Raw genomic sequence first — 22,593 nt, forward strand, 5'->3', positions numbered from 1 at the left:
GAAAATATTCGTTGGAAGCGTCCAGATTTGTGCAAAGACAATTTTTGGAGTTTGCACCACGACGATGCTGCCTCGCCCACATCGATCTTGGTGTGTACATTTTAGATGAAAAAACTCATGGAACTTCATTTTAGATGAAACTCGTCGACCAAGCATCATATTCACCAGATATGACCTTGTGTAACTTTTTCCTATTTGTAAACTCAAATTAGCACTTTGGGGAGGCGTTTCGAGTTAATTGAAGCCATAAAAGAGAATTCGCCGAAGAAGTTGAAGGCTATACACTTTTTAACGTTTGAAAAATGTTTCGAAGACTGGGAGCAGAGGCAAAAATGCTGATAGCAATTATTTTGATGACGTCAAAATCAATTTTGTTCAATAAATAAGTACTTGTTTTATTTACAAATTCCGAGCACTTTTTCCATATAATGTATGTATTATTAGGTTTACTGGAAAGTTCTGTCCGATAGTGTCACTTCGAGACGATAAAACTGAATTTACGATAAATAATTTAACTATTTCACGATCAAAATAAAAATGTGTTTAATACCTTCAATTGAATAAGCTATTCATATTCAAATTAATTGCTGTGTACTTTGAATAATTCGATGTTAGAAACACTACGATATATGTAACAGGCAAATGATTGAAGAATCTGAGGTAAATAAATCATTGTCCATACTAACGCGTTTCCTAAATATTGAGGGTTATTTTCTGGTTTCTTAAAATTGTTGTTTGCGTATTAATGAAGACTCTAGATTACGATCGTGTTATAGATGATTTCTAAAACTTTTTCCATTAAGCGAAGCACTGGGCCAAAGCTGTGCAAGAGTAGGACCCACTACAATATAGAGATAGATAGATCTTTATTTCAACCTCATTGGTCTTGAAATATACCTTGATTTGTATTAAGTCTACCGAAAAGTTCTGTCCGATAATGTCACTTCAAGTTTCAATCCATATGCACATGTTGATTTGAGACATATATGACTATCTCTCTTTATCATTGCATTTACACACATGTACTTTCCTAAATAAACTGAAACAAAGATGTCTCGTGTCATTATTAAGTGAGACGCGATCGTGAAAACATGGCTACCGATGATAATGCCAGACCACATGCTGCTTTGACGACTCGTCAGAAAATCGCAGAGCTAGGCTGGGAAATTCTGTCACATCCACCATACTCCCCAAACCTAGCACCCTCCGATTATCACTTGTTTCTCTCTTTTCAAATCTTTTTACAGGAAAAAAGATTCAAAACTGAAGCTAATGTCAACCGAGCACTAGTTGAGTTCTTCGCCTCTAAAAATAAATCATTTTTTAAAAATGGCATTTACAAGTCGCCATCACGCTGGCAAGAAGTCATAAGTAACGATGGAAAGTATATTCTACAATAAATATTATTAAATGTATGAAAATTGTGTTATATTTCAATTCAAAAACGGACAGAACTTTCCGGTAGACCTAATATTTTAGGACGCAAAAATTGTTGGATGTTCTTTAAGTATTCTAAAATAACGGTTAACAGCGTTTTTCTTAAAATCATCACTTACACGCATTTTTGACCCGCGATGGCTTCAGGTTCTCCCCACCATCACCTTCTGCGACGAAAACACTTGTGTGCGTTTCTATGCCCGTTCGAAGCGGCACGAATCTTCGCAAGTGGAGGAACCGTGAATGTGTCTGCATTGGTGAGATATCTGTGTGGGTCGGAAATGACCCCGGCACGGCACCGTGTATCCTGGAACTCGTAGGGTCAAAAAGAACATAGCAAGACAAAGCAAAAAGTGACTTGCTTTAGAAACGCTGGGATTTCTGTTGGCAACTAACCATAACTTATTTGGCGAGGTCCTTGGGCCAATTTCTTCCGAGTCTTCTTTCTGATCGATTAGTTCTCTAATAGAAAGGAACGCGACCTCAAATACCAAAATTCGTACTTTTCTGTCGCCTCGGATGGGACCTATTTTGACGGCGACAAAATCAATTTTGACGAATAAATAAATAATTTGTGCTTTATATAAAAATTTTAGCTACATTCTTGACGTAATCTATACTTCGAAAATCACATTTTGGCAAACTTTCTTCAAAGATAATGTGCCGCAACGCCGAAAAATCCCGGCGTGGCGCTCAGCTTGTAGGAAACGAAGAGTCCCGTTTCCAAAGTATCGATATCGCCGTTGATCGGCCCCATCAGCAGCTGTGGCCATTTCGCGAGCACCTCCTCGAAAGTGCTCTCTCGCGAAGAGTTACGCAACCGTGCAAGAGAGAAAGAGACAGAGTGGGAGAGAGGGGGGGTAGAGAGCCCGCGAGCCACGGTGTTTTCAAGCAGCCAAGAATAGTCCGTGTGCCCGTGTTCTCCACCCCCTTCTCTCCCGTTCCTTTTCACGCCCACCCTCCTCCTTGCTTGGCTCGTGTATCCCCTTTTCGTGTGTCCCCACCAGGTGCTCCCCACGGTATAGCCCTCGCGAAGCGTAGTCAATGACATCACGGAGAGGCGTTCGACCTCTCCCTCCTGCACCATTCGCCCACCACGGCGTCGTCAGGTGACGTCACTGTCCCGACGCTCTTTCTCCCTCTGTCTTCATCACGGCCGACTTAGCTCCTTCTCTCTGCGAGAGGACAAAAATCGTCCCCTTCCTTTATTCGCGTAGTACAACGAACCGTCGCGGCAAACATAGTTGCACGTTGCGGGGCATTTATAGGATTTTCGAAGGCTCCGCAGGTTTGCGAACGGGTCCACCCGAGTCTACATCACGAACGGGCCGCAACGGATCGTTCCGGTTAAAGTAGAACAATCGCCGGCAGGTCTTAGCTACCGTTCTAGCTAAGACCGCACGATCCTCCCCGAACTGTAACGCGCTCGTCTTACGGAATAATCCACCGGGCTGCTGCTGTCCTCCGACAATTTCGACAGCACCGCCGGGGAGCAGCGGCGCTAAGACACCGCCTAAGGTGCGAGCTTGCAGTCATCGCGACGACGGCGACCAGAGAGTATACGACAGTGTCTCCCTCTCTCTCCCTCTCCCTCTCTTTCTTTCTATATCTCTCTCTCTCTTTCTCTCTCACTCTTTCTTTCTCGATCTCCCTCTCTGGCCGTGTCCGTAAAAATGTTGATTTCGACGGCGGATATCGCGACGACCGATACGTGAGCTCGGGCAAAAATTAAAAAGAACGCGAGCGGATATTACCTGTTGAGCTGTGCTACTAGGCTGTGCGAGGGTGTGCGTGAGATTTCTCCCTGTGAACGAGAGGAGAGGGAGCGAGGGATCGATCCGCGCGTGAAGATGCGGGAGAAAGCGATGAGCTGCGACCTGGAGTGCCCGGAGGAACAGCGTGAATGGATCCCCATGAGATTGTAGGTCAATTTTACTCGGCCCTCTATCCCCGAAGTTCGCTCATTAAGGACCGCTATTAGGATGGAACGGGGGTGCAACGGGTTCATCGCGGAAGTTTTATGAATTTTTTCGCGGGGCCGGTTGATATTGCTTCGCGGATCAAAGCGGGTCGGATCCTCGGGGATATTAGCATTTTACCGATTGAAGGGACGTTCCATGGTGGTCCGGATTGAGCCGGTTCCGCCCGGGGAACCTCGTCGAATATTCCTGAGTACGATGATCGATGCGGTTTCCCGTGTTCCGAAGGATCGGGGAGACTTGTTCTGCCCGGCCGAACAGGCTTCTCGAAAAAAAGAGAAACGAGACAAGGGGAAATGAAAGGTCAGACGAGCTGCAGGCTGTTCTCGTGTCACGACAAAGGGTGGCGGTTCTCTCCGGGAAGGTCGAATTCACGGCATTTCGTTCGATAGAAGCTCCGGGGTTCTCCTGGTTCCGCAGCCGAGGAAGAATCGGCCGGAGATAAGGGACATTGTTGCGGCCAAACGTCCACTTTTCACGATAGACTCGGCTCGATAGCTGAGCGAGATCGTAGACCTCGTGTGTTTCGAGAACCTTGAACGACCGAGTTTCGGGCTTAACATAGTTCAGACCTGCGGGAGAGCCACCTTGACTTAGGGACACTGGGAGCATCGATAAGACCTTTAGTACCTGCCACGATATCTCTTCGAGCCAGTTCAAATTCGGCCGGGGCGTCCCGCTGCCATGAAAATGGTAGTTTCGCTCTTCGGCTCTCGTCTGCTGGAAAAAATCGAGCTGGACGGGGCGAGCTCGGCTTCCTCCGAGGAAATTAGATTGCTTTTTCGGGTTCGTTGAACCTTCCTGTCCTTGGGGAATCTTGAGATTCGCCAGTACCAGGGGTCAACTTCTCTGCGGAGCTAGAAGCTTCGACCTTGTGTTTCGCGAGTATCGAGATTTTCGAAGAGACGTAAGAACGGCGTGATTCTGATCACTGATTCAGTAATTAGGCTGCGCCGAAATCGAGATAATACGGAGTTCGTTGCAAAACTGAAATGTGCGAAGACTGAAATCGGTTCAATACCGAAACCGAAATAAATATCGGGTTTTTTCGGTTTTCCTTTTGGTAACATGGCACAGATGATAGATTTTAAGTAATACGATTAAAAGCCTTATCGATTTTAACTATGAAAATATCGACATAATATTATACTCTAGTATAAAAATATACTGATTTTTATACTGGAAAATATATTTTTATACTAGAGTATAATATTATGTCGATATTTTTATAAGGCTTTTAAACATATTACTTACTATTGCTATTATTTATACTAGTATAAAAATATCAGTATATTTATATATAATATCAGTATATTAAAAATATTGACATAATATTATATTTTTATACTAGAATATAATATTATGTCGATATTTTTATAATGCTTTTAAACATATTACTTACTATTACTATTATTTATGCTAGTATGAAAATATCAGTATATTAAAAATATCGACATAATATTATACTCTAGTATAAAAATCAGTATATTTTTATACTAGTGTATAATATTATGTCGGTATTTTTATAAGGCTTTTAAACATATTTCTTACTATTACTATTATTTATAGTAGTATAAAAATATCAGTATATTTATATATAATATCAGTATATTAAAAATATCGACATGATATTATACTCTAGTATAAAATTATCAGTATATTTTTATATTAGAATATAATATTATATCGATATTTTTATACTAGAATATAATATTATGGCGATATTTTTATAGTTAAAATTAATAAGGCTTTTGAACATATTACTTAGTATTACTATTATTTATAATAATAACTGATATAAAAATATCAGTATATTTATGTATAATATCAGTATATTTTTATACTAGAATATATTATGTCGATATTTTTATAGTTAAAATTGATGAGGCTTTTAAACGTATTACTTAAAATCTACCGCAGTCGCAGTACCAACTGCAGTCGCAAGAAAGGACATATGTTTCGCTTGTCTATTGTAGATTGTAATATCGTATTCTCTTCCACTCGCGGACATAATACATGTTGTATATTATCATAAACATGCCGACTACAGTATCATAGCAATTCTGCTACTGCATACCAGTTTTGGTACATGCATATCGATAGTAAAATAATATTAGTTCTACATCTGTGTTTAACACTAGATTCACGAAGCCCCAAAAGCAGCTACTTTATATTGCTTGGTAAAAGTAAAGAGCATTAATTCATGTAGAGTTTTAACCATTTTTATCACCCATATATATATATATATATATATATATGTCTCTAATATATAATAATAATATATAATAATATATATATATATATATATATATATATATATATATATATATATATATATAAACGCATATCCAATGAAATAAATTTATCGAATAAATCCCCCTAAATCTATCTTCGTAGCTGAATAATCGTAAATTAAACAATTTTGTGTGCGCCATTTCTACGCATTCCGTAAACCTAGTGTTAAAAATACGTTGGAAATTATAATCAAATAGGGAAATCGAAAAATGACTGATAGGTACCGATATTTTTGTATAGCGGCGTGATATTTTCGTATTTCTACAAGCGTTTTTGAAGATACAATAATTTCTCCCTAATTCGCGTTCCGAATGCGCACAAAAAAATGGACAATTTGGGAAGAGGAGATACGATTACTTGAGACTTGCGGCTCGTTCTTATAATTACCGATTATCAATATCTGTAAAAACGAGACGCAATTCGTTCCCAATTTAGACCCAAATTGTCCATTTTTGTGCGCAATCTGAGCGCGAATTACGGAGAAATTACTGTATAACCAAAAAATACCGGTACGATAGCGGAATTCACATTTCGAAATCCCTGCTGCAATCTGGTTCCTCTCGGTCTTCGGTTCGTCTCTGTCGTTCGTAAATTAGATCGGTCTTCTATCGGCTCCTCGAAGCCCTTCTTTTCGTGGAACCTTGAGTTTCTGCGCGAGGTGCATAGACTTGCAGCAGAGACGGCGGTTGTCCCGTCATCCCGATCGGAGAATCATAGCGGCGTGTGATTAGGGTCATCCGTAGTAAACCAGGTGAACCGCACAGCCGCGGCGTGGCGATTCGCTGCCTTCCTATTTCGTGGACGCTTGACATTTTCCTGGGCCGGTCACGTGGTGGCCGTTTTTGGCAACTACCGTCGAGTCGAGGAGGTTTCGTGGTTCGCAAGCCCGAAAGCACACTTTGAAAAGGGAGCGAATCCGGTGAGAGAGGGAGAGAGGGGGGGAGGGAGAGAGAGAGAGAGACAGGGATCAGGACCGCGAAGGGGCGGGAGGGGGAGAGAGAGAGACACAGAGGAAGGAGGGAGGGAGAACAAGTGACAGAGAGAGGGCGGGAGGGTGAGAGGGCGAGAGAGACGGAGAGAGAAAGCACATGCTATTTCTGTGCAGTGCTCGGCCTGCAGCACACGTTGCCACGTCACAGGGGCATTGCACTCGGTGACGTCACGAGGGCACAGCGTCATCGACCAATTGGAGGGAGCCGTTAACCCATTAACCACTCGGCTGTTCGTTCCACTGCGGTATCGTGACCTCCTCACTATCCACCAATCGTTTCACCAGGCACCGGGACCTCATCAAGCGATAATTGCCTGATATTTCTCGATTATACCCCGATTCCTACTTTTATCGCTGTCCCTTCGCCCTATGCCACCTTCTCCCTCTCGACCCCTCTCACACTCTCTCTCTTCCTAGTACCGCCGTTGCATCTGCAGGATCCTGGAACATTCGTTTCGCCGCGAACGTCCCTTCGATCTATTCGCCAGGGAAGTTAACTCTTCGACGAGCAGCTTTCGTTTCCATACTTGCCAGGCAAGATGATATATAATTGTGTTGCAGTGTCCGCTGCAGCAGAACTCGATGAAAGTGGTTTCGAGCGATTCGCCGCAATGGTATACGTAAATACCGTTCGATTTATGATAGCGGAAACTGGTAACATCTCCTTTAACGATAACAAATGTTTAACCATTTTACTACCGCGTTACTTATACATGGGCGACGAAATTATTTGATCAGATTTGGAAATTAATCTTTACCCTAATGTGTTGTTATTTTTATAATTTTATCGTAGTCAGGAAAGCGTAAGAATGTTTAAAAAGTCACCGATGCGATACAATTTAATTTTTCAATTTTAATTTGATTAAATGAGATACGTGAATTGTAAGTAATTTTTGAAATTGTCGAGGCGGCTGTTGAAACTAATTATTATTAGACTGCGGATTTTACGCATTTATGGCAAAACAGAGTTGCTGCGATTCGAAACGCAATAAAGATTAACGGAACTAAAAACCATTGATACGTTTTTTATGAGTTACCAAAATTATTGAACGGAGAATGAAATTTTAAAGTTGGTCTTATCGCTTGCAACGAATGTTGAAAATGTTTATTTCGCATAAAGACCAGCTGTCTATTAATTATAATATCACTCGTTATACACAAATATCGATATAATATAAATCAATCATAATCAAATATGAATATAACAAATTAGTAATTCATATTCAACTAACTTTTTCTTCCATGATTTCTCGTACATTTACCAATCTTTTACATCACGTGCCACATTCACAAATCTTCTCGCATTCGTTTCTTGACATGCGAACCATGTTTACAACGAAATACATTACAATGAATTTCAGACAAATACAATCTTATTTCATTGTTTGTATTAGATTGTCGCAATTTCGTAATTCGCGATCTTGGTGGTGCTCAACAACACGAATACATATAAATGTTCACATCCTGTCGGTACTGTTCGATCTTTCCCTAAAAATAAACTAATTAGTCTATTAATTATATGTCGTGTAACAAAAAAGTCGTATGACAAAGCGACAGTGCCTACACAGCGCCGTCTATTGAATATTATTTACGATCGAGTCGGACAGTTTCCAAGATGTTTTTGTCGACGTCGGACTTGTTTCTTTTTCATTGAAAATTGTTATGTAAAATATACAAAGTGTTCCAGCATCGGTGGAACAATCGAGAAGGGGGCGATTCTACATAAAAAAAAACAAATTGAAAATAAGGAATACAATTTTTTCAGTTGAGGCTTTATCGCTGCGAAAATCGACTTTGATTATTTACACATTATTTTGATTATTATTATCATCGATTATTTTATATTACATTTTCAACAATTTTTGCATAAACAAAGTTGGTAACTAAATTAGATGTCTCATCTTCATTGAAATCCATTTACAATGCATAGACAGAAATGAGTAACACAGTACATCATGTTAATATTAATTATATTAGTACTACTAATAAGTGACATTGTATACTATTTTGTAATACAATATGCTTTATTGTAATAATAAGTTATATTGTTACTTGTATGCGTACTCGCTGAATATTCAAAGTCGTTGACATGTCTCCAATGAGAAAATTGTATTTCTTATTTTCGATTTGTTTTTTCATATAGAATCATCCTCTTCTCGGTTGTGTCACCTATGCTGGGACATCCTGTGTAATAACAAAACAATTCAGAGAAAAGAAAACGTGGCGCAGTTGCATAAATATATAAAGATAGAATAAAATTCAGTGAATTTCACCACTGTTACCACCAGTTTCAAGAAAGCAATTTATTTTATCAATAGACTAGAAATATGCAAAATACTTTTGACCACATTCCAGAAGCAACGCGAGAAAGGTGTATCCACTTTTTGCCGTTCTTTGCCCACGAATATATGGTCTCATAAATTTCCTTCCATTTGTTCACTAAAATAGGTCTTCTTTGAACCGCGGGAATCAATAATTCCACGAAATTATTCATTTCTTTCGTAGAGGAGTCGAACGTGCGTTGCGACAAGGAACAAACCAGTTTCAAATTCGAACGATGCGTCGGCAAACACGACGTCGTCGCGTCGCATGCATCCGCAATTTGAACGCGACCATAAGACGCGTTTCATTTGTTTCTGGTTATGTTGGTCGGTCGGTTGGATAACAACGGTTTCGCAGTCGCGCGACATCTAATTAAGACGCAGCGTTAGTCGAAAACGAAACGGAGAAAACTTTTCTGGCAGCTTAATACTTTGTCGCTGCTAGTCGGTTTCACACCGGTGTCACAGACTTCAGGATAAATGGTGCATACACCAACAGGAGCGATTAATTGTTCAGCACTGCGGTTCCAACTCCGACTTGCTCAACTCGTTACTGATAGACCTTCCTTGCAGTCGGTTCTCTTCGTTCTCATTGACCCGCGCGACGTTTTGCATCCCGAAAAAGAACATTTCCCGGATCAGTTTATTATAGACGAATCCATGGAACAACGTCTTGCGTGAGAAGCAGCGATAAAAGATCGCGCGGACACTTCCGGAGGTTCGAGAACTTCGACGTCGAAGCACTTCCCTCCGGAAGCCAGGGTTTTTCGGAATGTCTCGAGATTATCGGTGATCGGTGCGGATCGTGCACAAGGTCAACGCATGCCGTGTGCGGCTCGATCAGGAAGGGCCACGCGTAAATTAGTCGCACGAATTAGAGTGGACTGGGTGTATTTTCGGCGCAGGGGAGCACCGCAAAGGGGATGCTTATTTATAGTGCGCGCTAGGTGGTAGGCCGGTGCAATTTTAGAAATTCATTTGGCTATGTTCGCGCGCGGAGCCGCGTAGCCGCGTGGTATTATCGAAACCTAGCCACCTCGACCCGCCGGCCCCTGCGCTCCTCCTTTCTGTTTGATATTTTTTTTTAGCCGTCGCCCCGTCGATCTATCTATCGGTGACACGGATTCGCTCGATCGTGGCCGGGTGGAGCGGCCGCGCGATTGTCCCGATGCGGCGAAGCGAGTCGGTTTCGCGCGTTACGCGATAGCCCGTCGGTTTACACGGTCCGATTACGCGTCCGCACCTTCGGATCGTCGTCGTCGTCGAATCAACGGTGCCGCGTTTCTTTCGTTTCTTCCCGTTGTTTTCGGCTCGTTCGACGTTGAACCAAAAAAAAAAAAGAAGAAACGGAGCCGTTGTATCGACGGAAAAGCTTCTGGACGCTTGGCCGCGTCTAAAAATATGACGAGATGACCTTCGCGATTTCATCGGATGGATTGCAACATTGTTCGGACTTGTCGAACGAGGGCCGTCACGATCTTTTTCTCTCGCCGAGTGGAGCAGGCGGGTGGGAAGCTTGCGGGCAGCGCGAGCACACGGTTTTCCGATTAATTAAATAATTGGGTGGACGCCTCACATGTGCTCGTAACATCGTAACCGTGCCGCCCGCCGGCCAGCCTTGAGACACGAATATAAGTTTGATAAGGCGCAGGTGAGAGGGAGCACGTGGACTCGCGAGTTCCTCGACGCGCTCAGGCTCGATTTTATTGCGGAGGGAACGCGTGCCGCAGCCATTAGTCCGCTCCGAGCGTAGAATTGTTGCACGTGTAGAACCCTATCGTGAGAACATTAGAAGTATCAACACGAGTTTATTAGTGTCTGCCCGCGTCGCAGTCTCGAAATAGGCCCGGTCCATTGGACTCTGTCTCTCCTCTCTCTCTCTCTCTCTCTCTCTCTCTCTCTCTCTCTCTTCTCGTCGCTCTTTCCCTCGATCCTATCCGAGGAGGGCGTAGTCATCACAGAACTGTTACACGCTCCGCAACCGTTAGACCAACATTCGTCACAAACGCGGACGTGCGCCGTCTTACCGGCGAGTTTCGAGCTGCTATCCACAAACCGATCGCTAAATTCACTGCGAATGTTTCCTCGCGATCCGTGGCGATGAATCTGTCCGTGGTTATCGAGTCTAGGGTGGTGAATTTACGGCTCAATCGAAGACTGTCTTTCTCTGCGAATACCTTTGATTACGATCACTTCGATACACGGTCCTTTCGCCGGATCGATTGCGTTAATATCTCGACTGGCGCGACGACATTTAGAGCGGCAAACTTGTTTGCTTGTTTGACATCAATTTTTATGCTAATTTGTTATATCTTCCTAATTCTATTAGCATTGAAAATGTAATTGATGTTATAGAGCGTAACTTTTCAATTTTGATTCGGTTAGATGAAATACTTTAATTTTATAGAATTTTGAGATTGTTGGTGTGGCAGTCAAAGTGTTAAGAAATTGTATGTGGCCTCTGAATTAGAGCTTAATTTAAGTACCTCATAGAACTGGCAAGAAGAGTTATTACTGTTTTTAACGCTGATTGATTATTAATTTCATTGATTTAGAATTAAAGTCTTAAAACTGGTCAAAGTTTGAATAAGCGTGGATCAATACACAATTCAAGCTTCCAAAATGTTTCTACGGTAGAAATTATAATATTTTATGATGCGTCATGTGAAATAAAGTGAACACAATATTTAAAAATGATTTCTTCTGATATTTTTTGATTGGATTGGATTCTTTTTACTTGTTATTTAATTAAGGTTAATTATAGTAATATAATACTAATAAAATATCGCTGGAACGCTAAAAACAATACATTTAAATACTATTAATTATTACATCATTGATCAGCTAACAATTTGACAATATCATTCGGACGTTATTTTAATATCTTTTAGTTCTTGACCAGACTTGATAAATATGGATCCGAAGAATTCCATGAAACATGTCTTCTAGGTTCTGTAAACCATAACTTTTTCGAACGCGAACGTTTGCACGAATATCTCGGATAGACTATGGATTTTATGCACGTTTGGCAAAAATGTCTGCGTCAAAAATAAAAATGCGCAGATATTGGATGAGTTTGGGAATATTTTAATAACTTTAGAAAAAAAGAAATATTTTACACAACTGTAACACGAGTACAATAAAATAAAAATATATAATAATAACACAATATAATAAGTGAGAAGGAAAATTAAGAAATAGAAATTACAGTAAATGTAAAATTATCAGACCTACAATGTAGTACCACCGAAAAGCCAAAGATTAAAATAAAATACAAAAGAGAATTGATAAAAAATGGGAAAAATTGGGTAGTTGGATGGTGAACAATAATCGTAATAAGAATAGAGTGTTTGAAAGTTGAATATGAGTTTTAAAAATAAGAAACTGTCTATAGTGACTTGCATTGACTAGTAGGTGGTTGAAGCAGTTATGGTGGCCATAGAGCATATAGTGAAGTTCAGGAAGCAAATGGAGCGAAACGATGCACAGAAATTTTCCAAAATATCATGACAGTTGATACGATTATTAACGAGTTTGTAAATAAATAATAAATCTGCAACAATGCGATGCTGTTCGACGGCCATTAGGAATTCTCCCTAAAAAGGAATTTTTAAAAAGGAATTTTAGGAATTCTACCTAAAATTCTCCCTAATTGACCCTCAGCTTGACACTTTGGGAAGAGGAGATATGATTATTCGAGCCTTGCAGCTCGTTTTTATAGTTATCGATTGCGAACAGCTATAAAAACGATCCGCAAGGGTCGAATAATCGTGCCTCCTCTTCTTAAATTGTCCATTTTTGTTCCAAGCTAAGGGTCAATTAGGGAGAATTTACTGTAAATGGAGCACGTGGTCATAATCACGGAAAAGAAATGCCATAGGTGTATCGGTATAGTGAAATGCAAGTCTCAGAAAATGCTTGGTGTTGATAATGTAAGGTCCATATAACATATTAATATTCAAGTATAGAAAGTATTATACAAGGAATGTATAAAGTGTTAGGACTGTGCTAATATTTTTAAATAATTTATAATATCGATCAATAAGCCTAAGCGTTTTAAGGAGGTATTTTGGAGAGATAGATGCCTAGGTTGCGTATAATATCTACAACTGACAGTGTTTCACCAGAAATGGAGGAGGAATAAACGATTTCATTTATTTTGCGACAGAAACGAATGACACGACATTTCGATATATTAAGAGAGAGATTATTTTTGGTGCGCCACAATTGTAGTCTATCTAGGTCATGTTATATGAAAAGAGCGTCAACATCGCACGAAACGATTTCAAAGTATTTTAAATCGTCCGTAAACAAGGAAAAGTGGCGGATTAAAAGGATTTTACAAATATCGTTGATAAATAGTATAAACCAAAGGGGACCTAAATGAGAAACGATTATTAAAGTCATAATTATTGAAGTCATAAAGACACAACCACCGGAAACCATTCAATAAATTTATTCATCTCGATATATATAATATTAATATAAAAATTGGAAAAATCTAAATAAATTCAGTACTGAAATTTGTATAAGGCAACAAAGGCGAATTACTTTTATCGCCCGGCACGGTTAGCGTTAATTAGCTAGAGAGCCATTTATATCGTGCGAAGACATTTCCATCTGATTTACGTCTCTGACAAACAGGTTTGAAAAATAACCTTGACAATTTTTATTTTGTAGAACAATTCGCATAATCTACTCATATATTTACTCATAAAACTATGTCTGGTCACAGCTCTACTCCGAACTAATAGGTGCCGTTTTGATGGGAAAAATCTATCGAATGATCAAAATTGACGCGGGTTTCCGGGACCTTTTGGAAAATGGCAATGTACGCGGTCAGCTGTTGATATCGTCGAAGAATTTGAACGTCGATGATGTAATTAACACGTTGAGTGCCACATCGGCGACACTAATTTTTCATTAGTTTTAATAATTAATTTTTGTTGTGACATAATCGAACAAACTGAATTTTAGTAGAATGTTTAGAACGCAAAAGAGTTAAAATACGATCCATTACGATTTTCAATTTTTTAGTTTCAGTTTCATTGACACTAAATCTACCGAACCTTGAGAGTAATTAACGTGTGCTGCTTTATAACGATGAGAAGACTGCAATTATTCAGACCTTTCTCCATTTTTATTAAGATTTATGCTTCGATTAAAAAATTTATTCACCGGTAATTTTGATCGGTTTGATAGGTTTAGTCTTAATCAATTTACACTGTCCTTCAAAAGTATTAGAACACTTACAGAAAACGAAATAAATTTAATAAACCGATCGCAAATTGCTATAATTTCTTCAATTTATTTCAAAGTTAATTGTATTAAACTGTAACACGTACTTACACATATCTCTATATTTTTTACATTCTAATAAAAATAAGAAAATTAACCCTTTGCACTCCGAAGCTTTTTTTCGATATTCCTAACAATATATGTGCCAATATATATTTATTTCATTATAATATATCAAAAGTTGAATTGAAATAAAAATCATTATGTTACTATGGAATTTTATAAGAATTAATAAATAAAAGATTTTGTGCTGTTATTTATGCATTTTACATCGCGACATTGGAATACAAAGGGTTAAATTTTCTTTTTGTCGATACATCCACCGCATTTTTTAATTATTTTTTGGACTAACTTCAGCATCCGTTTTATTAGTTTTTCGATTATTTCTGATACTATTTGGTTGTATGCATGTCATAGTATGTCCCACATATTTCGATAACATACGAAGCGAACTCAGCATACGTTTACAATGACTAACATACAATAAATAGGTAAACTAATTGCATCAGTAAGTAAATAGGTAAACTAATTGCATAAAGACTTATATAATAATAATATAATTTACACGTAAATTTGCAAGTGTTTTAATACTTTTGGAGGGTGGTGTACTTAAAGTGGGAATTTTTGCGGTTGACTTTCAACGAGCAAACTGATTCCCTGGAAGGTAGCTTCACTGATCCGCGTCTCGTCGATGAACCAGCATTTGCATGCCAAAGTTGGTAGCAGCCGTCCCTCTGGATAACTGAATTCAAATTGCTTTTTTGAGCTAATGAAGAAGATTGTGACGGAAGTCGCGACGCAGTAGCGAATACAGAGAACGACTTCCCCGAAGTTCCCCAACTTCGGCGTCGTTTTCGTCGACGAGAACCCGAAGAATTCTCCCCGAAGACAGAGCCCCGGACTCTTCATCCCACGTCAAAGGACGCGAAACCGACGGAGGCGAACGCGGCCCGGCGGCCTCGGAAAATCGATGCCGGGTGTTTTACCCGGCCGGATGGATTATCGTTTTTTTTCCTCCGAAGGAAAGCATTCTCGAGACGGTGCAGCCTGTTGAAAGACCGCCTTCCGATACTTTCTCTCCCTCTCCGGCGAAGAACGCCGCGCTGAATGGACCCCGGGTGCGTTCAACCCTCTCCGCGTTTCCTCTCCGCGTTTCCTCCCGGTTCTCCCCTGCCGCTCCCGCTACGGTTTTTCCTCGGCCGGCCCACAGATCTACCCCCGACCTTCCCGCTTTGGTTTCGAAAGCGACGAGCACCTAACGAGACCGGACTACTCGACCGAAACAAAGCAAGTGTGCTCGACGTCTCGTTGGCGACGCCGCCCTGGCCTTCTAAACCGCATCTGGGATCACTCGATCAACAGCGTTCGAGTTCGCGGGCCTTCTACGGGCTCCGTGACCGAGCCCGGAGCAATCTCGGTAGCAAACCGGGGGCTTCGAGCGAACGCGGACGCCTCGGCGACGTTGGAACGATTTCTTTCTTTTTTTTTCTCCACGGCTTTGCTCTGCGCCGCGGTCGGGGCTGACTTCAATTAAGTTAGAGTGCCACCGGGGTCCTTGCCGGTTGCTTGCTCCGCGCACACATTCTTCTTGGACAGCTTCTATTATTATTGCATCGTCTTTATTGCGCTGGAAGCATTACGGGATCCGATGTACAACGCCGGGAAAAGAAATGAAAACACTGTGCTCTCTATCGCATTGTAGCCCGGAGATTCGTAGCAACGACGTTGTAGACGTGGCCTTTTCGTGGACGCTTTTACCGATCTACGACGCTGTCCTCTTCTCGGGAGGACATTCATTGAACATTCTTCCCTGTATGCTAATGCGAAACTTTTCTGGCGAGATCGTTCCTCGGGCTCGTTTCGATTGCATACGCAAACATTTCCTTTGCTTCTCCGTCGCGGCCGAAGAACAATGATTCCGATTTCTTCGGGATCTCTTGGCGGCACGCTAGTTAACGTTGGCTCGTTGCTGCGCTGTGTGTCTTTGCGGCCTTCGAACAGGAACTCGAGCAAGATGTAGACCTAACGAAGCCGCAACAAAGCAAGTGTCCTTGCGGCTCCGCTTAGTTCGTTGCCTGTAATTGAGACCGTAATTAAGACAGTCCGCCACTTTCTCTCTCTCTCTCCTTCACTCTCGTTCTTTTCCTCTCTCTCTCTCTGTCTCTCTTTCTTTGTCTTCCTCTCCTCTCTGCACACGCTTTTCATTGTGCCCGGCACTCTTATTCCCTCTCTTTTGCTCTCTTTCGTTTTTGAACATCGTAATACGCCTCGCTCGAGCCGCTCAGTCGTTGAACGGTATACGGAAACGTTCGAACCTCCGGTTTGTATTTTTCCAAAGCCGTTTCGCAGCTCTGGGAAACTTGTTTTTTCTTGGATCGGTGCTATCCACGTTTTACGGCGCGTCGCGCGCGCGTACGTTTCTTTTTTTTTCGTAACAACCTCGTAAAACAGTGTCTTGCAGCCCCCGGCTACGAGACCAAGTGGAAAACTCTGCACCGGCGCGGCGATACGTCCCCTGCATTAACGCTTCATTGCCTCTCGCCGTGACAATTGAGTTTGTCGTTCCGCGAGAAAATTAGTTCTGCGCCTGTTCAGCGAAATTTCAAACATTTATCGGATCGATGCGGAAGAAACATTGAGTGTTTCTCGGTCGAACGAACGTTTCGGCTTTCTCTAAAGAACCGATGGGACCGAGAGGACCTATTCGATGGGCTGGCTGACGGTATTGGCCGTGTAACGATTAGTCCGCGCGATAGAGGAGCGACCGAACGAGGCACAGGGGTAGCTTTTTCGAAAAAGACGACCAGGATTCATTTCATATAATTTTTATGAAACTCGGTACTCTTATGTTTTTAAGGTTGCCGAATTTGAATATAATTTATTAATTACGATATCAATCATTTTATATGTTACAATTATTGTATTATATTATAATTTTATAATGTTTAATTAAAATATAAAACTTAATTTGACGATCTTAATGTTAAACCAGTTTTGTAATTAGTTATGAGAAAAGCGATTCTCTCCCAATTATTTAAAAAAGTTTAACAGGCCAGTACAAATATGTTCTGCAAAATGGTAAAAGAGTATGTGATCAATTATAAACAATGTAATAATAGACAGTACAATGGATTATAAATATTACTTTGAAATAGAACATGTCACTTTAAAAATTATAAATATATTATATTAATATATATTAATAATAAATATAATATATAATAATAATAATTATTATTATATAATAATAATATTAATAATAAATATAATATATAATAATAATATTAATAATAAATATATTATAAATATATTAATAAATTATAAAAATATATTTTGTACTGCCAAAGTAATTTTAATTATTTTATAGTACATTATATAGTACACAGTATTTTATAGTACTAGTTTATAGTACAAAATTATACATATTTACTGATATACTTAATATAGTTTGTATTAAGAGTTATGTTTACATACATTTTAAGTCTTGTACGTTTAACCCTGACCTAATTAGTCAGTTAGTTTCTTAAATTCATTCCGGGCAGCCAGGTCACTTTACTACCTTGTTTAAGAGCGGCATATTACCGGAGTTGGTTTTAATCCGTCACTTTACTGGCTGTTGGCATTTTATGGCGCGCGGACCCCATACCTTCGAACCTGGGTGGAGGCTGACCAATCGTTGGGGCCGGGTCATGCTACCCTATTTGGGAGCTGTTTGATTATGAACGTCGGGTCAACCGGTTACCCTTCATGATCCAACAGATCTGCTTGTAGTTGTTTCCTTCCCACTTCGACACAGGGGATCGAGCAGTTCAGAAACACAGGCTAATTTTTCGGCCGCCCGAGATTCCCCTTTCCCTGACCCTGACCTTAAATGACCTTGGATAATTATTACCGCTGAATTCCTAACGAAAGGGATGATCATTGTAGGTATATGAGAAAGGGCGGTTTAAAATAATCGAAGCTGACCTTCTCTATTAAACCACTCAACTTTGTCCTCAAGACATTTGGCGTATCCCTAATCGTTTGCGCCACAATTTTTGTGTCAGACTTGTTGCAAAGATTTGGATGTTACTCGTCTCTTCCAAATCGAAATAAAGTTCTGCCCTTCTATTGGGTTGGCAACTAAGTAATTGCCGATTTCAGTTATAGATGTCTCTCACTCCCATTTTTATGATATCCGTAAATGTTATATTATAAAATTATTATTATTATTATTGTGTTATTTTTTATTATCCGTGAATGTTAGCAACTGGACAAATTGAATGCAGCGGTCAAGGAAAAGCGACCAGAATTGGTCAATCGTAAAGGTGTCATTTTTCACCAGGACAATGCTAGGCCGCACACGTCTTTGTCCACTCGGCAAAAATTGATGGATATTGGTTGGGAATTGATGTTACGCCCACCATATAGCCCTGATCTCGCGACATCGGATTACCACTTATTTCGATCCCTGGACAACTCCCTTCGTGGTAAAACTTTTAATGATGACGACGCTGTAAAATCTCACTTAACTCAGTTTTTGGCCGAAAAGGATCAGACTTTCTACGAGCGTGGAATTTTCAAGTTGTCAGAGAGATGGCAAAAGGTCATCGAACAAAATGGAAAATACATTACAGATTAAATTTCGTTCCAAGTAAAAAAAAATTTTGTATTTCATTGAACAAATCGGCAATTACTTAGTTGCCAACCCAATATTATCAATATTTCAACGTGAAACTCAATAAATATAAATTATCTGTCTCGCTTAGGAATGTATTAGCGACAAACAAATGCCAATCAACGCTGCTGCGGTATAAATCGTAGTGCAAGATGTTAAAAATGACAAAAATAATTTAGATGCAAACATTGGGTGACTCAGCCGATATACTATAATAGCTTTTGTTGCTGTATGTACACTTCGAAAATTACATTTAATCCAACTGTTTGGGAGAAAGTGCCTTTATGCGACGTCCCCGAAGAAGTTTTAGCTTTGCAGCAGCGTGGGGTCGTGTCGCTTCTGGGATCGAGAAATTAATTACCGCCTCGAGAGTCGGCTGATCGTGTCTGAGCGATCGAGAGGTTGTCGCGTCGAGCAGATCCCACGGGACGGGAAAGCGTCTGCTTGTCCAAGGGAATCCTCGACGACGTGAAAGTTTGATAAGGCGGGTCGCAGCATGAAAAATGGAATGGGAACAGGAAACGCGAAAAGCGCAACGCAGTCCACTTGGGAACTGTGCCTTGTTCTCTCTCTCTCTCTCTCTCTCTCTCTCTCTCCCTCTGTGTTCTCGATGCCTTTCTTCCTCGTATTTCAATCGGGTCTAACAAGCCAGCTGTGCGTGACCCGTCTGCGTGCGTAATTCCACCGGGAGACAAAGAGGAACGCCACGGAACTGAGAAACAGAGAAAGAAAGCTGGCCAGCGGATCGATAGGGACAGCTTGCTGTGACGTTGCCGAAGAAACCACACACGTATTGCACATATTAGCCGGTGTATCTAGACACAGTGGTAGCCCTGTAAGAACAGGGAGCTTCCTCGCGGGGCGATCATTCAATTTTATCGCCCCCTGTAACCTTCCACGGGGAACGTCTTTAGGGCTCGTTACAGGAGCCACCGGCTTTTCTGCTTCCGCGAGAAGGCCAGACAAATTACCCTGCGCGACACTGTCGACCATTTTCAAGACACTTTAGCCCCTTCGTTGTGGAAAGCCTCTGGGAACACGGGAGACAGTCTTAACACAGATTTCATTACTATTTAATCCTTTTATTTTGTACACTGAATTCCCACTATTCACCGCCTCTGCCATTTCGATGGTCAGTTTGAAGGGGTATTCTAGGGAATTTTTTGCAGTGAAATTGACGAGGTTTAGCTGTACGTGTTTCAACGACGTTCTAAAATTGGTTGGAACAAACAAAAATTACAATTAGTGGCCAAGAGTATGCAGCGCCGCTAATTGTAATTTTTAACATTTAATTTGTATCATAGTCGCTTTTGAAAAAAAGTCGTATCATGGTGTCCATGATTTCGGCCATTCTTCTTGTTTGAAATGAAAAAACGCGGAAGTTCCTTGATTAGTATGAATTTGACTATGGCAGGTACTAGAACAAAAGAAATGAAAATTGGTAATTAGAAAAATGGCGACACTTTGGAATTCGATTGTCGATTTTTGCGTGTTCTGTTAAACTTCGGCGGTCTAAAAAGTAAAAAAAATAAACATTTTTGGTTGATTCCAGTACGGGCCAGTATGTCTTTAAAGTTTAAGTTAAAGGTAGTTTGCAGCTTCATTTATCTTTTCACTTCATCTAAATATCTTAACTCTAATCTTACCGAGCTCTAAAACTGAGCAATAAATGTTGTTTTATAAAGCTGACAAGACCGAACTTAATGAGACGAGTTATTCAATCGAACTTATTCGATCATTTTCTATCAAAGAGTTTTTGTAATTTCAGCCACTTAAAAAGAAAAAATGTGAAACCGGTCGTTTTGACCGGCTCGGTTGTGTACAGCAAATTCTCCCTAATTGGTCCTCAGCTTGTACGCGGAAATGGACAATGTGGGAAGAGGAGATACGATTATTCGAGCCTTGCGACTCGTTTTTATAGTTACAGGTTGTCAACAACTATAAAAACAAGCCGCAAGGCTCGATTAACGCTAGATTTACGGATAACAAAAAATAGTTGCTTTATATTAGTTTATAAAAGTAATAATAAGATATTTATTCTGATTTTTTACAAGTGGTATTGTAACGTAAATTGAATGAATAGCTCTTAAATGTATCTTATTCATTCAATTTGACGGATTTTACGGATCAATTTTACGGATCACAAAAAATAGCTGCTTTATATTAGTTTATAAAAGTAACAATAAGACATTTATTCTGATCTTTAACAAGTGTTATTGTAACATGAATTGAACGAATAACTCATAAATGTATCTTTACGATATGAATAATCGTGAATTAAAAAATTACCCGTCATTTTGACGGGTTCGATAAATCTAATGTTAATCGTATCTCCTCTTTCCAAATTGTTCATTTTTGTTTCCACGCTGAGCGTCAATTAGGGAGAACCTACTATATCCTTTATCCAAAAAGAAAATTGATTTGTTCAAAAGTTCACACTAGAACGCCCCCTTAAATTCGATTTAGCCGCGGCAGCACCTCTTGATTATTTTTATAATCCTAAACTCGAATCTCCGAATTGCCCGTTATCGAAACACGCTGCTCGTGTAACATAGATCGATCTAAGATTTATCGTACACAACGGCGAAGATTAAATCTGGCAACCGCAACAAAGTAACCGTTGATCTGACACTCGTGTTTCATCAATTCGGATAACCGTGTTTCTACTCCGCTTCTGTTAGGCTGCAGAAGAGATTCAAGCAAAAGCCCCGGCGCGGGCGGGCTTTTGATTATGAAACCACGCATAAAGTCTCCGATTGATTTTCTCGCGTTGAATCACCACTTTCTCTCTTTCCACGAGCTCCGCCCATTGTGTCTCGCGATTACATAATGATCGGTCGTCACTACTGCTTTGTCCAGGCTTTCGCAAGCTTCCCTACTCGAAATTTTCCCCGATTCCTCGCGGAATAAATAGACCGGGGATAAAAAGAGAAGCGTGTCTCGGCTCGCGTTGTTTTCGTCGGTGCTTTCGGAATCTGATCGCGGACCGCGCGGCGCGGCGCTCGCTGGCGTTCCTGGTCGATGACGTTCGTCGATCTTTGGGATTCAGGTGGCCGGTGGCACTGTTCGACACTGTTGGCACGCTTCTGCACGATTACGTTGCCACGGTCTTTTCCATCGGTTGCGCAAGCACAGTGCCTGCGTCCGAATCGGGCCGATCAAACGCTGATCAAACGCTGATCGGTCGCTTCTGTTTCTGGCCGCTTTTGATCTTCGTCCGCGGGACACGGTGTCCTTTAACTGAGCCCCTTTGGACCCGTTCCAGGGTATCTTGACTCGTAAACACGCCACGCCGGCTAATTAGTTGCGCTCGCGGTGTCGCCCTTGCCCTCGCCCTCGCCCTCACCGACATCGACGTCGACGTCGCGTCTCTGTCGCCGTCACCGTCGTCGTTGTTAATCGTGTTCCCGTGGCTACGGGCTTCCGTGACCTTGATGCTGCCCGCAAACACCGCGAGGAAGCTTTGTACAAGCGATCGCGAGCCTCGTGTCTAGAAACAAACCAGAAAGTCTCTCTCTCTCTCTCTCTCTCTCTCTCTCTCTAGCTCTCTCTCTCGCTCTCTCTCTCTCTCTCTCTTTGTTTCGATCTAATCGCCATTTACTTTCTCTCCTAGTA

General features: G+C 40.9%; 1 protein-coding gene across 14 annotated transcripts in view; it reads left to right on the forward strand.

Moving 5' to 3' along the window:
• The window catches only part of sei (potassium voltage-gated channel seizure), a 324,051-nt gene that overhangs the window by 82,215 nt on the left and 219,243 nt on the right, over nucleotides 1-22,593 (forward strand). The window contains exon 1 of one of the 14 annotated variants that reach the window (XM_033474896.2): nucleotides 3,157-3,358. The exons of the other annotated variants lie outside the window; for them this stretch is intronic. Coding sequence (XP_033330787.1) covers nucleotides 3,288-3,358 — 71 coding nt within the window. The 5' untranslated portion in view covers nucleotides 3,157-3,287. Of the gene's footprint in view, nucleotides 1-3,156; nucleotides 3,359-22,593 lie in introns of those variants that run through there. 14 annotated transcript variants of the gene reach the window in all.

The sequence above is a fragment of the Megalopta genalis genome, chromosome 12, assembly GCF_051020955.1.
Source record: "Megalopta genalis isolate 19385.01 chromosome 12, iyMegGena1_principal, whole genome shotgun sequence".
NCBI lineage: Eukaryota > Metazoa > Arthropoda > Insecta > Hymenoptera > Halictidae > Megalopta > Megalopta genalis.